This window comes from Eublepharis macularius, chromosome 15 (assembly GCF_028583425.1).
Source record: "Eublepharis macularius isolate TG4126 chromosome 15, MPM_Emac_v1.0, whole genome shotgun sequence".
Lineage (NCBI taxonomy): Eukaryota > Metazoa > Chordata > Lepidosauria > Squamata > Eublepharidae > Eublepharis > Eublepharis macularius.
The window spans coordinates 55,328,403-55,346,143 of record NC_072804.1 but is presented as its reverse complement, the minus strand read 5'-3'; the positions used below and the strand labels follow the sequence as shown (position 1 = coordinate 55,346,143).

Below are 17,741 nucleotides of genomic sequence, written 5' to 3'. Positions count from 1 at the left end.
TCTGGGGGGGGCACCGGGGGCAGGGTTGTGCCCTGTGGAGCTGGCGGTGGCAGCACTGGTGGCTGAGCGGGAGGGCTGAGAAGCCACCTGTGTGCCACCCCGGCCACCTGCCGTGCTTGGAACTCAGCTGCTGCGCCTGGGCGGGAGCACGTGGCAGTCTGAGCAGGCAGTCTCCCAGCCCTCCCGCTCAGTTGCCCTGTGCTGCCGCTGCCACCTGCACACAGCTGCGGGCCAGGCGTGGCAGGCGGCCGATGGGGCGCGGGGCAACTGAGCATCAGGGCTAGGAGGCCACCCGCGTGCCATCCCAGCTGCCTGCCGCACCAATGGGGCCGGCTCGCAGTGGCATGCTGCGTGATGACATCACACACAGTGACGCCATCACACAGTCTGGGTGCGCGCACATGCTTTGTGTGTTCGCGTGGGGCCAGCAACAGCCCTGAAGCTGCCCCCGGCCTCAGGCGCCAGAAACTGTGGCACCGGCCCTGGGCCAGGGTCTTAGGAGAAGACTGCTCAACTGCCATGCTGAACCCCTGCGGGTTATGAAAGTATAACAAAGAAATCAAAAACTTCAAGGGAGCAGCAGGCTTACCGACCCGCCCACCACGTGCCACCCTGACTCAAACTCATCTTACGGGTCCTTCTTGAGTCTTAAAATGTAACAGCTACCCTGTTGTACCAGACCACTAATTAGTAACTAATTGGCAGTAATTAGCATTGTCCGTCCTAAAAATGTCAAGGCCCATGAGCAGGGCCCGTAAAAAAACGCCATGCTTTAAATTACACATTTCATTTTTTCCCCCAATCGCTGGTTGAACAGGCTTTGTAGGTTTTTTAAATGCTGCCAAAAACCTGTCTGACCAGCGGTCCCCATGAGAGAGAAGAAAAATTCTCACCAAGAAGGCGAGATGATCTTGGATAAAAATATATGAAGAGATGCAAAAGGTATTAAAGCTCTGTTTGGTGCTGGACCCAAAAGATATGTTATTAAATATTTTGCCAAGTAATATTTCAAAATAACACAGTGAACTTTTTAAATATATGGTGACAGCGGCGTGAGTAGTATGTGCAACAAAATGGAAGGCTAAACTTTGTCCAGATCTGACTGAATGGATGAAGAGAACATTGTATGTTTATGATAAATAGCTAAATTAATCTGATATACATAATAGCCTAATTTCAGAATTTCAGGAAAAATGGGGAAAAAATTGACTATGTGGATGAAAGATAAGAAAAGTTGTTTTTTTTAAAATGCTGAATATAAAATGTCGAGTATAAAGTATTTCAACAAAAATCAGTGAAGGGATGGAGATGAAAATATTACATAATTTTAATATCCTGTTATACTAGCAACAAAGCCCATTGTGTTTAACAATACAACAGGCTCTTGCTGGGCCTTGTGAGGGCCTGTACCAGCCCAAGAGTGTTCCTATGCTCCACAGTGGGCTAACTTCGGCCTCAAATGGGTGGAAATTTAACTGGTGAGGTTTGCAGGGGCACTCCAGACCCTGTTGCACTGCCCCGGCAGTGTTCCTATGTCCTGCACCAGCCGAATTTGGCCTCAAATAAGTAAAAATGGGGCCGGTGCATTTGAGACTGGGGGGCAGCGCAGATGAGCAGGGCATGCCTGCTGCCACACTCTCTCCACTCCCGATCAAGGCTTTGAGGGGAGCACAGGCAAGCTGTGCTGCCCCCCCATGGCCCCTCGCCCCAGATTGAGGCTTGGGGGAAGCGCAGGCAAGCTGCACTGCCTCTCATGGCCTCCCACCCCAGATCAAGGCTTTCAGGGGAGCACAGGCAAGCCATGCTGCCCCCCGCCCCTCCCGCCCCAGATCGAGGCTTTCAGGGTGGAGCGCAGGGAAGCTGGGAAAGCTCCACACTGGCCCTGGCTCAATCAGGACAGGGGAGGGTGGAGCCAACCTGCGGGCCCTTGCACAGACTGCGCCTGCACCAGGATAAAAGGTGAGTCATCTGGAACATGGCTCTCCTTTTATATAGTAGGATATTCTGGTTTTGCTATTATGTCTATTCTATAATGTTACTTTCTGTTATATTATTGTGTAGTTAATACTTTGTTACACATTCTGTTTTGGATATTATGTTTCCTGTCTAATGTTACTTTGTTATATATTCTGCTTTTGATTTTTTTTACAGTTCAATGCTATTTCCTGTTTTAATAAAATAATTTTTTAAAAGAACACCCATTTTCAGGATTTTAAGAAACTACCATCTAAACACAGCTAATTCATAATTAAGATGGATAGCCGTGTTAGTCTGCCTGTAGCAGCAGAAACGAGCAAGAGTCTAATAGCACGTCTAAGACAAACAAAATTTGTGGTAGGGTAGGAGCTTGCGTGAGTCACAGCTCCCTTCTTCAGATGCACTGAAGAATATATTTTCAGATACATCTGAAGAAGTGAGCTGTGACTCACGCAAGCTCATACCCTACTACTAATGTTGTTAGTCTTATAGGGGCTACTGGATTCTTGCTCTTTTCTGCTGTCACAATTGTTTCTCATGCTTTATCCCCGGACTCCAAACTAACCTCACATCGCAGCCAACTCTCCGCTGTACGATGTCCCAGGATCCCAGCAGCCAGCTCCGTGTCGTAGAACAGGGGAGGGCAGCTGTCTTCGTGGCTTGCTTCCTGGCCACTATGGGGAATTGGATGCTGGACTAGAGGAACCGCTGTTCTGGCCTTGTAGGATATGGAACTCTTGCTCCATTTCTCCCCTTTCTCTGGTTCCTCTGCAGTACAAGGTGGCTTTGTGCTCCAGAAATGTGGTCCAGATGGACAGTGGGTGGTGGACGAATCGGGCCATATTTGGCGGGATCATTCCCAGTGTGAAGCCCTCAGTGAAGAGCTCCCCTTCCAGGTAAGTCCGCTGAGGGAAGGCCTCCAGAACTGGAAGTGGCCCGGAGGAGTTTAGATCAAGATGGGTAGCCATGTTAGTCTGTCTGTAGCAGCAGAAAAGTGCAAGAATCCAGTAGCACCTATAAGCAGGGCTTTTTTTCAGTGGGAACACAGTGGAACGGAGTTCTGGCACCTCTTGAAAGTAATCACCTGTCCTGTGGCCCCACCCCATGATCCTGTTTCCTCCCGTGCGCAGCCCAAGGCGTCCAGCTCTTTAGCTTCGGGCAAAGAGAAACACTTTTCTTGCTGCTTGCAAGTGGCAAGAAAAGTGTCGGTTTCAAAGCCAGCTGCTTTTCAGCTGATGGAAGGGGGATCCCCCATCAGCTGAAACAAGCTGCAGGCCTTGAAAGCAGCAACAGTGCTTTCAAACCCCCACTTGCTTTTTTCAGCTGAGAGAAGGGGAGGAGGGACCCCCTCAGTTGAAAAAAGCAGTGGGACATTTGAAAGCTTTTCTTCTGTGTTTCTCCCTCATTTCCCTCTTCAGAGTTCCACCACCTCTTTTCCCAGAAAAAAAGCCTTGCCTATAAGACTAACAAAATATATGGTAGGGTATGAGCTTCCATGAGCCACGGCTCACTTCTTCAGAGAAGGAGTTTTGATACCATCTTAATGGAAGGCTGCTCTTGATTTCCTAACCCACATTAAGGAACAATGTGGACACATGCTTTACGCATCCAGAGATCAGAAAGGGTCGCCACGGAGAGTGGCAAGTTCTTAATCAGTTTCATGGGTAGATTAACCAACTGGCACTCGACTCGACTGGCCAACAAAAGTCAGAGACAGGCAAGTCTGCTTAATTAGCGGAGGGAGATGAATTAAGAGCATTTGGCGAAGGAGTATTTTGCTTCTGATTTTTCCAAAACAGATTGAAACGAGAAAATATTAACACGGAACTTCTGATATTGGATGGTGGCTTTTGTTTATTCAACTGTTTTGCCTTTCCTGCGTTATCTTAGCGACTTGGCTGTGCATTGAAGTTGCAGTTACAGGAATGTTGATTTAAATGTTTAAATGATCGTCACTCGGGAGGCCACTTTTTAAAAACCTCAAACAGGTCAACAGATGTATTTCCACCGTATTAGTGTTTCATGGAAGCCTCATCAGTCTGGGATTTTTTTTTCTTAGCGTTGCATGTAGGCAATCTTTCTGCCCCCTAGAGGTCACTTAAACTCTGCAGTTTAGGTTGGCAAATGCTATAATCTTAGAGTCTCGCTACACGAGATGCCTCGGCACGTGTTCCTCAAGTGTAGTGAGATGCAATATTAGCCGAGGAGTCTAAAAAGACAGAGCCGGTGGAGATTGCTCCGAAGAGCGTTTCTTAATTTCATCTTCGCTCCTCTAAGGCTCTGCCAGTTTCACCTTTCCACTCTAAAACCCTGTGGGATCACAACCAGAGGGCAGCGAGGAATGGAAATGGGCTGGAGCTGCCTTCCAGAGTCGGGCTTGGACCTGGAGAGGTTATAATAAGCTGAAGTTTCCCTTCTGGCATTTCACAGCCCCTTCACACAGCTCCAGTGTATAGCAAAGCCTTTGCCCTGCTGCTGGCTCTGTCTTTTTAAACTACCCTTCCCTGCTAACATTGCATCTCCCGACACGTGTTCTTCACATGTCAGATGTCTCGAGTAGAAAGATACTTAGAGGAGAGATCCTTATTTTCAGTCTTCCCCTCTCCTCCTTTCCAATTCATACAGCCATGCAAGCGGGGTTTTTTTTTACTGGGAAAATAGGTGGCGGAACTCTCAAGAGGGAAATGAGTAAGAAACACACAGGACTCTTTGAAATAATATTATTTTCAAGCACTATTAAGACAGGTCATAGATGCAGAGGGGTTAGCCGTGTTAGTCTGTAGTAGCAAAATCAAAAAGAGTCCAGTAGCACCTTTAAGACTAAACCACTTTATTGTAGCATAAGCTTTCAAGAACCACAGCTCTCTTCATCAGATGCAACTTTATTGTAGCATAAGCTTTCAAGAACCACAGCTCTCTTTGTCAGATGCAACCTCGAAAGCTTATGCTACAATAAAGTTGGTTAGTCTTAAAGGTGCTACTGGACTCTTTTTGATTTTATTAGGACAGGTGCATTTTTACCCCATGGGAGTATTCAGTCTCTGTATTATTTCCAGAGCAAAAGTTCCACTTGACTGATGGGCGATGCTTCTCTTTTCTTCCAGAACCACTTGTGGATCCTGGATCAGTTTCGGCTGATGTACACTGTGGGCTACTCCCTTTCACTGGTAGCTCTGCTGGGAGCCTTGGTACTGTTAGCCTCTTTCAGGTAACCAAAAAAGATACGTTTCCCAGGCCACAAATATCAAACTGGGGAAAACTAGCTGTGGTGGAAGAAAAGACAGTCAGACACACCGAGCTGCATTCATCTCAGAAGCAAATCCCTGCCAAGAGAGACGCTGTTTCTTTAACTTTTCTTTAAAGCAGTGCTAAGTAAAGCAACAGTCCCCCTACTGATAGCTAAAGCGGTGCTTCTCAAACGGTAGCAAAATGAGACTGAAATGCATTTTAAAAAATCAAACATGCTCTTGTCCAGTGAAATAGTAAAAAGTCCAATAGCACCTTCAAGACTCACCAACGTTATTGTAGCATAAGCCTTCGAGAGCCACAGCTCTTTGTTAGATGCATCCGATGAAGACAGCTGTGGCTCTTAAAAGCTTATGCTACAATAAAGTGGGTTAGTCTTAAAGGTGCTACTGGACTCTTTACTATTTTGGCACTCTAGACTAACATGGCTAACTCCTCTGGATCTTGTCCAGTGTTAACTGATTCCTGCGTTTTGGGTTGTGGAAGAGGGAAAGCAGGCTGGAGGTACTTTGCAAGTGAGTCCCAGAAAGTGCCTTTAGGAGTGGTTCCCAGAAAGCTGGAGGACCACTGAACGGAACTTAACACGCGATGCCTTTCAGTGCAGTTGGCTGCCATTCAGCAAACTCTAGCACTAGGTTCAAATAAAGCCTTCTAGTAGCTGCCTGAGATCATGGGTAGATATGCAGATTTGCATCAGAGATGACTCTTTCCCCATTGTTTCCTCTACCTCTGCAGAAAACTTCGATGCATCCGCAATTACATCCACATCAACCTTTTCCTTTCCTTCATGCTGCGCGCAGTCTCCATCCTTGCCCGAGACAGCCTCCTGTGGCTGCACTTCCCCAAAATTGTGCGGAAAGAAGAAGCTGTCTCCCAGTTTCCGACAGGACAGGTCAGGACCCGTTCCGTTTGAGAGGGGGGAGAGGGAAGGTAATCTCATTGCGATTCAGAAGAGGGTGTAGAGACCCAGTTTGGTGTAGAGGTTAAGAGTGGCAGGACTCTAATCTGGAGAAGCCAGCTGGGTGACTTTGGGTCAGTCACAGCTCTTTCAGAGCTCTCTCAGCCTCACCCACCTCATAGGGAGATTGTCATGAAGATAATAACAACATACTTTGTAAACTGCTCTGAGTGAACATTAAGTTGTCCTGAAGGGTGGTATAAAAATTGAATGTTGTTGTTGTTGTTGTTGTTGGAATGGGTCCCGCAGCAACCAGAGATAGCATGGGAGAGTGGAAGACTTGAATTCGGTTCTCTTTCTCCTACGGATAATAATATCCAGTTTGGTGTAGAGGTTAAGAGCGGCAGGACTCTAATCTGGAGAGCCGGGTTTGACTCCCCACTCCTCCACTTGAAGCCAGCTGGGTGACCTTGGCTCAGTCACAGCTCTCTCAGAGCTCTCTCAGCCCCACCCACCTCACAGGGTGTTTTGTTGTTGGGATAATAATGACATACTTTGTAAACCGCTCTGAGTGGGCAGTAAGTTGTCCTGAAGGGCGGTATATAAATCGGTTGTTGTTGTTGTTGTTGTTGTTGTTGTTGTTGTTGTTGTTGTTGTTATTAACACACTTTGTAAACTGCTCTGAGTGGGTGTTAAGTTGTCCTGAAAGGCTGTATATAAATCAAATGTTGCTGTTGTTAGAATGGGTTCTGCAGCAACCAGAGATAATATGGGAGAATGGAGGACTTAACTTCAGTTACCTTTCTCTCTCTCCTGGATATTCAGGCCGCTGCTGGCTGTCGGCTGGCACAGATTCTGACTCAGTACTGCGTTGGCGCAAATTACTGCTGGCTTCTAGTGGAGGGCCTTTACCTCCATAACCTGCTGGGTCTGAGGGCCTTCTCTGAAGAGAGCTACTTCCCAGGGTACTTGCTTCTTGGCTGGGGTGAGTCTACGTCCAGTACAAAATGGAAGGGAGACACAGGGAGCCACCCAGCTAGCGGTTCTCTCTGTGGCTCGTGACCCACAAGTGGGGTGCCAGCCTCTTGCAGATGGGTCAGGACGGAGGCTCAACCTTCCAAGCTGAGAGAGGAGGCCACGGGACCAGGGGTGGTCAGCCACAGGATATCTGGCACAGCTGCCAAATCCAAACATCCCCCCCTTCCACTCATTCATTTAATCAAACTATAATTTTGTACGAATAGATAGCTATAGCAACAAATTAACGCATTAGAATAATCAGGGTTTTTTTTCTGGGAAAAGAGGTGGTGGAACTCAGTGGGTTGCCCTCGGAGAAAATGGTCACATGGCTGGTGGCCCCGCCCCCTGATCTCCAGACAGAGGGGAGTTGAGATTGCCCTCCACGCCGCTCAGCAGTGCGGAGGGCAATCTCAACTCCCCTCTGTCTGGAGATCAGGGGGCGGGGCCACCAGCCATGTGACCATTTTCAAGCGGTTCCGGAACTCCGTTCCACCGCGTTCCCGCTGAAAAAAAGCCCTGGTATTAATGCATTAGAATAATACACTATAATAAGCAAAAAGGGAAGAGCCCAAATGGCTTGAGGGTCTGAGTCCCTAGTTTGCATACAGAAAAGGTTGTCAACCTCCAGATGGAGCCTGGAGAGGTCCGAGAATTCCATTGTCTCTCAGTGGAACAGGCTTCCTCGGGAGGTGGTGGGCTCTCCCCCTTTGGAGGTTTTAAAACTGAGGCTAGATGGCCATCTGACAGCAATGCTGATTCTGTGAACCTAGGCAGATCATGAGAGGGAGGGCAGGAAGGGTTACATCAGTGCTTAGTTCTCCTGACCCCTTCTTACATGCCTAGGGTAATGACAATCGCCACATTGGGGTCAGGAAGCAATTTCCCCCAGGCTAGATTGACTAGAGATCCTGACGGTATTTTGCCATCTTCTGAGCATGGAATGGGTCACTGGGGGTGTGGAGAGGGGAGATAGTTGTGAATTTCCTGCATGGTGCAGGGGGTTGGACTAGATGCCCCTAGAGGCCCCTTCTAACCCTACGATTCTTTGATTTCCTTGGAGAAAATGGCTGCTTTGGCAGGTGGCCTGTCTGGCATTATATTCCACTGAGGTACCCCCCCCCTCCCGAGGCTCCACCCCAAAGCTCCAGGATTTCCCATCCTAGAGTTGGCAACCCTACTGAAGAACCCAGGCTTAGCCTTCTACACCTACTGACTTTAATGGATTTAGAACAGTGTAACTGCGTAGGATGGCACTGTAGCTCTCCGGTTAAAAAGATCTCAGGTGTTGGGAAAGATGCCTGTCCCTGAGACCCTTGAGATCCACTTCCATTCAGAGTAGACAATATTGACCCAGATGGATCAATGATCTGGCTTGATACAGGGCAGCTCCTTATTGATTTCCATTTGAATCCGCTTAGAATTTTCACAATGCCTCAGCAGAGGTTTGTTGCCGGTTTATTTGTCAGTTGCTATAGCTGCTTTATTTAAAAAGAAATTCTTCTTGTTAAATCTTTATTTCATTGCTTACTGTATTCTGCTTAAGTGGTCTGCAAACTGCTTAGGACAATACTCTTTGGGAACCAGAATGATTAATACGTTCAAAAGACAATTTGCCTCCTAGAGCAGCCCGCTCCGCAGGGAGCTCCAAAAAGAAAGCCGAGAAGCTAGCTAGCTGGCGCCCAAATGGAAGGGAATAAGATACAGCAAGGGGGGGTTGTTAATTTTCTCTCTCTCTGCCTCTCTGCAGGGGCCCCAGTCCTGTTTGTCATCCCTTGGGTGATTGTGAGATATCTCTACGAAAACAATGAGTAAGTCTATCTGCTTAAAAAAAAAACTTTTACCCACATTTTAGTCATTGTCGTTATTATAACATTATTGTTATTCTTCCAGCCACCTACTATGCCTCTCTGAGAGTCCCCGTGCTTGTAAAGTGAAGGTTCAAATGCCCCCAGTAGATTGACAAGGGCCGTTTCCAGACGGCTTACCTTCTGCCGCAACGTCGTGGCTCGTGCTGGAGAAAACGTGAAATAGCGTGTTTTCTCGTACGAGTTTTGCGCTACATCGCGCAAAACTCGTGCGAGAAAACACGATATTTCGCGTTTGCCCCGGCATGAGCCGCAACGTTGCGGCATGGAGCGGCAGAAGGTAAGCCGTCTGGAAACGGCCAAGCTTAAATTTACAAAAAGAAGGGAAAGGAATCACGTTCTGATGATCTGCTACAAAATGGAAGAAAGCAACTGAAAGGGTCTTGAAAGGGGGGAAGTAGGATACTCCTATTTTTAAAAAGAACTTAACCCTCATGCTCTCACTCAATTCCCAGTCCTCCCTTTAGAGGGAGACATTGAGTTCAGCAAACTGATAGGGGCTGCTTGAGAGAAGATCCGGATATGAAGCTGGACAGCTAGCATAGAAGGATCCCCAAACAAGGGCAACCGTCAGCTTTTAGTTTTACCCTTCCTTGTCCCCAAAGAGGTCACGGCAGCGTCCATGGTTCTATCATCTTCTATTTTGTCCTCATGACAACCCAGCCAAGAGAGAGAGAGAGATTAGGTCAAGAACACCCAAGGAGCTACATGCCAAAGGGGTGATTTAACTCTCCAGTTCCAAAAGCACACTTCCACCCCTTATCGGACTTTGCAGAAAGGCCTGGTCTCTGGTATTCATACCAGACCTAACCAATCCAAGGCTTTGGTGGGGGCGGGGCGGTCCCATTCTGTGCCCAAAGGTGGCTGAGGTAGGGTTGCCAGCCTCCAGGTGGGTGGCTGGAGATCTCCTGGAATTACAACTGATCTACAGGCTACAGAATCGGTTCCCTAGAGAAAATGGTTGTTTTTGAAGGTAGATTTTATGGCATTGTACCTGGCTGAGGTCCTTTGCCTTCCCAGACTCCGCCCTCCCCAGGCTCCACCCCCTAAATATCCAGGAATTTCCCAGCCTGCAGCTGGCAGCTCCAGGGCCCAGCAGTCCACAACACTGGGCTGTTCAAGTGACTAATCCCAACTCAGGCCATGAGTTTCCATGCAGTTCTGACAAATCAGAATGCCCGTAAGTGGGCAAGGGACTGTATATGAGGGAGCGTGCTTCAGTTGCCAGCCTCCGGGGCGGGCGGGGGGGGGCTGGAGCTCTCCCAGAATTACAATTGATCTCCAGACTACAGAGACCAGTTCTCTTGAAGGAAATGGCAGCTTGGAAGAGTAGACTGTATGGAATCACATCTCTGCTGAGCTCCCTTCCCTCCCCAGGACCCACCCTCCGAATTGCAGGAATTTTCCAAGCCAGATTTGGCAACTATAAAGGCCAATTCCACCTCTGACAGCTTTTTCTCCTTCTTCTTCTTGGTTCTCATGTGCTGACATTACTTTTCCAGATGCTGGGAGAGAAATGACCACATGGGCTACTGGTGGATCATCCGTTGCCCCATTCTACTAGCCATCTTTGTAAGTTGCAATGTGCAAAGCCGGATCCTGCCCCTCTTGCCCAGCAGTCACGACTCAGACTGGCAGCTGCGGTCCAAGGCCTTCCCCAGTCTCCATGTTTTCTCACACTCCATTTTCCTGATGTAAATTCCCACCCAGCCACCCTGTACTGTTTTTTTGCCCCACGTGTATGGTATATGTGTCTTTTCTCTTGGGCTGTGAACAGTAGCACTGGGGAGGGGGGAGCTGTGCGTGGTTTTTGCATTGGAGAAGCATGATGCAGGAAAAAGGTTGACCTGTTCCCCCACCCACCCACGCACACACTCCTGCCCCAGTCTGAACCATGAACTTAGAGCCCGTTGCTGCTTTTGCCTTTTGAGAAGAAAAGCAGGAATTCCCCACCCCCAGTGTGGATATCTGTTCCAGACTGCAATTATGGAAGGAGAGGCTGCCATTAATAATAACAATAACAATAACAACAACAACAACAACATTCGATTTATATACCGCCCTTCAGGACAACTTAATGCCCACTCAAGAGTGGCTTACAAAGTATGTCATTATCCCCACAACAAAACACCTTGTGCGGTGGGCGGGGCTGAGAGAGCCCTGAGAGAGCTGTGACTGACCTAAGGTCACCCAGCTGGCTTCAAGTGGGGAATCAAACCCGGCTCTCCAGATTAGAGTCCTGCTGCTCCTAACCACTACACCAAACTGGCTCCCCCAGTATTGGGGGACAAGTATTGGAAGGTGCAGGATCCTGCCCTTCAGTGTCTTTCCCCTCTTTCTCAGGTCAACTTCGTGATCTTCATCCGCATCATAAAGATACTGGTATCTAAACTCCGAGCGCAACAGATGCATTATGCGGACTACAAATTTAGGTAAGGAAGGGGCTTGCCTGCAGGGTGGAGGGGAGAGAAAGGAATCTCACTGTGCAGAGGGGACACAGTTCTGACAGATGCCAAAGGGCAGGAAATGATGCTCTGGTAATAATGCCTAGAAACGAAGCTGGCAAAGCAGAAACGGGCTGTTGCGGACCAGGATCTGAGAGGGGACAGGTAATATATAGGCAAGGAGAATGCAAACTGTACCAGCAGCCAAACAGGCCCTTGGTGGGAAATGTGGCTCTTTTAAAAAAAAATTATTTATTTTTATTTATCATTTATGGCCTGCCTTTCTCACTGAGACTCAAGGCGGATTACACAATATGAGATTAGTACAGTCCATATCAAGGACATTTCCATAAACGATGCTGTAGGGTAAATAAATGCAAATTTACAAAGATATAGCATTAGCAGGAATCTGATTCAGAGTTGAAGAAATGCTGAAACAGAAGCATTTCTAGGGCTGACATTAGACAACATGAAGCTCAGGTAGTATATAGGAGCACATATTTGAAGCAACAGATAGTACGTAAGGCAACATAGTGGTGAAGTCTATGGTCCCTAACTCATTAGCGGAGCATCTGAGAGCCCCTCCCTACAATGCAAAAGCCTTTTTGAATAAGTCCATTTTGCATTGTTTGCAGAAAGCTAGGAGAGTGGGGTCTCTCCTGACCTCCTCAGGCAGGCCGTTCCACAGGGTAGGGGCCACCACAGAGAAAGCCCTTGTACAGGCTGCTGTTGATTTTGCCTATGTGCAGGGTGGCACCTGGAGAAAGCCCTGTTCAGATGAGGGAAGTTGCCGTGGAGGAACATAGGGAGGGAGCCGGTCCCGTAGGTATGCCGGACCAAGGCCGTGAAGAGCTTTGTAAGTGATAACCAGTACCTTGAACTGAGCATAGTAGCTGATAGGCAGCCAATGGAGTGACTGCAGGGCCAAGGCAGACCTCCTTACCTGTGAATGGTGTGTGCTTTGAGTACACAAGAACAACGTTGCTTCATCAGATCAAAGGTCGATTTAATCCGGCATCCTGGTTTTCGTAGCAGCCAGATACCTCCAGAAGGTCTACATGCAAGACACGAAGGCCATTGCTCCCCACAGCAACTGGCTTTCTGAGGGACACTGCCTCTAAGCATGGAGAGTCTACTGAGCCAACATCACAGACCTTGGGTCGGTTTGCATATCCCAACCTCTGGATGTGGTTTAGTGCTAGAAGCAGCTACTTTGGGAGGTATCTTTTGGATTCCGCCCCCCTCCTTGACACATACACCCCAATACCCTTGTTTTTCTTTCCCCCTTTTTCTCAGGTTGGCCAAGTCAACGCTCACTCTCATCCCGCTATTGGGCATCCATGAGGTGGTCTTTGCACTGGTCACTGATGAGCAAGCCCAGGGAACCTTGCACTACGTGAAATACTTCTTTGAACTCTTCCTCAACTCCTTCCAGGTGACCGTCCGGGATTGCGTGCGGGCTTCTCCACTATTGTCTTAATAGTCACTCTGCCTGCCCTGGAAAATCTGATGGAAGGTCGAGGTGTGGGTGGGAATTTCCAGCAGAATTCTCCCTCCCCAAATTGCAGTTCCTAAAACTCCTTGGAGGATGTGGTGGTGTGGAGAGTGCCGTCAAGTCGTAGCTGACTTATGGCAACCCCTGATGGGGTTTTCATGGCAAAAGAGTGAGAGAGGTGGCTTGCCATTGCCTGCCTGTGCAACCCTGGTCTACCTTGGAGGTCTCCCATCCAATTACTAACCAAGGCTGACCCTGCTTAGCTTCTGAGATCTGACGAGATCAGGCTCACCTGGGTAGTTGCACTTAAAACTAATTAAAGTTTGCGGTGTAGATATCTTTCTTGACATGTCATCACTGTTTAATCTTCCAGGGGCTGTTTGTGAGTGTCCTTTATTGCTTCGTCAACAAGGAGGTAGGTCCTTGAGAGCCCCCCCCCCCCACATTACGTCTGTGTGGAAAAGGCCAGTTCTGAGTTCTTTACTGCTGTTGGAGTGGGGAGGTGACTCAAAGGCATCTCTGCAGAAACTAGCATGTTTTATGCACAGTCCCTTTAAGCCGGTCATTCTAAGCATTCGCCCCGATCGACATGGACTCGGCATGGCACTCCTGCATTCTGCACCATCAGAGGCAGATTCAATTTGGTGTCTTGTTTTCTTTTTAGATGCAAGAGAAAGAGTTAGTTTTATTTTCGGTTTTCAGGGGGAATCGCAATGTACGCCTTTTTTAATGTTCGTGCATGCGTTGTAACGTTGCAACGTTACTACATCAGCTGCCCATCATTCCCCGCCCCTTCCAAGTGCTGTCAGCTGTTAACTGGACAGTCTCAGAACACATCAAGGAACTGGAATGCTTGTCCCCCACAGTTGCAAACCAGATGCTTCTAGGAAGCCCATAAACAGGATACAGGGACATAGAGATTACACCTGTTACCCCCAGCAACAGGCATTCAGAGGTACACTGCTTCTGGACATGGAGGTTCCATGGCTATCTTAGCTAATAGCCATTGCTGAATCTATCCTCCATGAATTTGTCTAAAGTCATCTGAGCTTCTGGCCATTAGTACGTCTTGTGGCAAGTAGTTCCACAGGTTGATTGTACATTGTGGGAAGAAGCGCTTTCTTTTTGATTGCCCTGCATTTGCTACCTGTTAACTTCATTAGGAGCATATACTGTGAGAGAGGGAAGGGATAAAATGTTTCATCTTTCCACTTTCTCCATCCCATGCGTAATTTCATGCCCCTTGTCACCTTTTCTCCAAACTGACTCCCCCATGTTCTTTAGCCTTTCCTCCAAGTCCGAATAATTTGGCTTGCCCATTTTTAGACCTTTTCTAACCCAATGATATTCTTTCTCAGTTGGGCCACCAGAAGTATATGTGTGTGTTATGCGCCATCAAGTCGCCTCCGACCCATGGCAAACCTATGACCTCCAAAACATCCTATCATTAACAGACTTGCTCGGATCCTGCAAACTGGAGGACGTAGCTCCTTTATTGAGTTCAGCCATCTCATTTTGTGTCTTCCTCTTTTCCTACTGCCCTCCACTTTCCCTAGCATTATTGACTTTCCAGAGAGTCTTGTCTTCAAATGACGTGACCAAAGTACGATAGCCTCAGTTTTGTCATTTTAGCTTATAGGGAGAATTCGGGCTTGATGTGATCTAGTACCCGCTTACTGGTCTTTTTGGCTGTCCATGGTATCCGCAAAACTCTCCTCCGGCACCACATTTCAAATGAATCAATTTTCATCCCATCAGCTTTTTTCACTGTCCAACTTTCACATCCATACGTAATAATGGGGAATATCATAGTTATAGACTAGAAGTATACCAGAAGTATATACACTATTCAAAATGCAGCCAGAGCATACTAGACCTATACAACAACATTATGATTTTTAAGTGCCTTTCCTAAGAACTCCTTGCACAGAAAATGGGCAAATCCTCTCCAAATGCAGACAGCTGGCTATGCCCAAAGCAGGAAGAGAGCCCCCACCTTCTGCCATGAGGGACCCCTTTGAATTGCACTACCCTAGATGCAGAGGAGTTAGCTGTGTTAGCCTGTAGTTGCAAAATAGTAGAATCCAGTAGCACCTTTAAGATTAACGACCTTTATTGTAGCATAAGCTTTCGAGAACTACAGCACTCTTCATCAGATGCATCTGATGAAGAGAGCTGTGGTTTTCGAAAGCTTATACCACCCTAGATGGCTGCCTAGCCTCCTATATGGTGCACTTGCCCCTGTGCTTGTGTCGTTGGCCTCCGGGGAGAAAGGCAGAGACAAACCTCTACTGAGATGCGCTGTTTGCCCTTGCCACCAATGCTAACTTCTTTATTCTTGCCCTTCCGCTTTTTCCAGGTCCAGTCCGAGATCCGAAGGAAGTGGCAGAGGTGCCAGCTAGGTTCTAGACTGCTTGAGAAGCAGGGCCAAAGCTGCAACACCTGGACGTCCTGGCGCAGCCGGAGCACCAGCTGTCGCAAAAAGGACAGTACCCCCAGGCCTCCAAACTGCCCGGCGGAAAAAGATCCCCCCAACTCAACAGGTTTGCACCAGACCCCTGCGGGTGGCAAGTCCTATGGGTACATCCCCGTCAGGATGAAGACTGAAGACCGGGCAGGAGAGTTCCCTGATGCCAAGCAGGCTCTTCCAAGCCCCCCAAATTGCTGCTGCCTCCAGCTCCCTTCTGGTGGTCAAGAGTACTTGGGAGAATATTGTCAGCATTCCAAAACATGAGGGGCCAAAAGAAAGACAATGCAGCAGAACATTTGTGGAATAGGAAGCAGCCGACAGACTTCTGTGCCCTGCATGGAGCTGCCCTTGGTGACTGTCCTCAAGCTTCTGCTGCCCAGGTTTTGATGGGGATGCATCACTAGGAGCAGTCTACCCCAATGTGTGTAAGCGGCCAATCCTTTAGTTACCTGGGGCGAGTCACAATCCCTTCCAGGTGACCAGGCAGGGAAACTTTGCAAACTGGAAACAAGTTTTTTTTAAAGGTTATTGGTACACTGCAATTAACAGTAGGTGGGCCAAATTACACCTTATGAGAGAAATCCCGTATTAGATTTGCACTGTTTTCTGATAAAAATAATAATAAATAAATTGTTTATTGCTTTTCCGGCCGAAGCCATAAGCCATACAAACACCAACAAAATATGAACTGTACACTTGAACAGACCCAATTCACACAGACATAACTCGTCATTATCACTTTAAACTATCTAAGCTCATGAAAATTTTGTTTCTTTATCACCGTGGCTAAAAAGGAAGCCACTATAGCAGAGGTTTGATTGTCAGGAAAGTTATCAGACAGTAGCACTGAGATTGCCCAAGGAAGGAAGGGAAGCTTTTCTTTTAACATAATAGGAATAATAAATCTCTCTCTTTCCTTACTCCACTTAGGGCAAAAAACTATTATATGATCCAAGGTCTCTAACTTGTCCACAGTCACAAACTCGTTCACGAGTTTACTTACCTGGCAGGGGAGACACCATGATCACGATAAAAATTATATCGCATGCAGAGAGTGCTGCCGTGAGCCCTGCATGTGGCAAGCCAGTCCTAGATCTCTCACATAATGTGAGATTTGTCTTTACTTGTGGAAATCAGGTTATGGAAACCGGTTTTCTAGCCCCTCTGAACAGGGTCTGGAACAGAAAACTACACAAAGTGCTGCTTTCAAACTTACGACTAACAGCAGCTCGGGCACCCAAGGGATACTATTTGTTTGCAAAGTCTGGACAACAAGAGAGTGCTGGGGTGCACCAAAAGCACAGGCTGACTGATTTCTTGTGGGCTCCTTTGCTCCTTCTGGCTCCTGGGATTCTTCCACAAACGTTACCCTACCCTTATTTTTTGGGCTGAACCAGCATTTCCCACAGGCTGTCCAGAAATCCTGAAGAGGTGATTGCAAATTTAAAATGCATCAGTGGATTGCCATGATTCTAGTTTTCAAAAAGTACTTGAATCACACAAGGCTAAAGTTAGCTTCACCTTTCCTGACAGGGAGAAACGTGCTTAGTGCCTGCCCAGCCACTGTATGTCTGGGAGGACGAGAGCGGTCATCTGAGAGCTTTGGTTCTGAAAATGTTGCTGACAGTCAGAGTCAGGCAATGTCCATTCAAATAAAGAGTTTTTTAAAATGTGTCCTTTTATTACTGATCTTTTGGCTACTGGGCTTTAAGAATGGATCGCCTTGGTTAGGCATACCTACGGGACCACCTCCTTCCCTATGCTCCTCCACGGCAGCTTTGCTCTTCCGAACGGGGTCTCCTGCAGGTGCCACACTGCACATTGGTGAAACCAACAGCAGCCTCTACATGGGCTTTCTCTGTGGTGGCCCCTACCCTGTGGAATGGCCTGCCTGAGCATTCCACAAATGATGCAAAATCAAATTATTCAAAAAGGCTTTTTACTCAGATAGGAGGACTGTATTGTAGGCAGGGGATTTCAGATGATCTGTGAATGAGTTCGGAACCAGAGACCTCACCACTATGTTGTATTGGATTCCTATTAATGCTATGTCTTTGTGAACTTGTATCGATTTACTCTCTGGCATTGTTTGTGGAAATGTCCTTGATATTGACTGTACTAATCTCACACTGTGTAATCCGCCTTGAGTCTCAGTGAGAAAGGCAGACAATAAATGACATAAATAAAATAAATAAATAATAATAATAGCTCACCTACAACTCTATGCCTTCTTGAGAACTAGTAGCTTTAAAAAACCCAAGTGCTGTGACTCTAACAACTTCACCAAAAATTATGAGGCAGCTCAGAATAGATGGCATGCCAGTAC

At 47.5% G+C, this 17,741-nt stretch overlaps 1 protein-coding gene across 1 annotated transcript in view; it reads left to right on the top strand.

Annotated features, from left to right (window-relative positions):
* GIPR (gastric inhibitory polypeptide receptor) overlaps window positions 1-15,679 on the top strand; it is a 41,442-nt gene extending 25,763 nt beyond the window's left edge. The window contains 10 exon segments of the mRNA XM_054998956.1: window positions 2,752-2,873; window positions 5,082-5,185; window positions 5,959-6,051; window positions 6,877-7,106; window positions 8,889-8,949; window positions 10,509-10,578; window positions 11,350-11,438; window positions 12,747-12,885; window positions 13,319-13,360; window positions 15,305-15,679. Of these exon segments, the coding sequence (XP_054854931.1) occupies window positions 2,752-2,873; window positions 5,082-5,185; window positions 5,959-6,051; window positions 6,877-7,106; window positions 8,889-8,949; window positions 10,509-10,578; window positions 11,350-11,438; window positions 12,747-12,885; window positions 13,319-13,360; window positions 15,305-15,679 (1,325 nt within the window).
* Window positions 15,680-17,741: the final 2,062 nt, after the last annotated feature.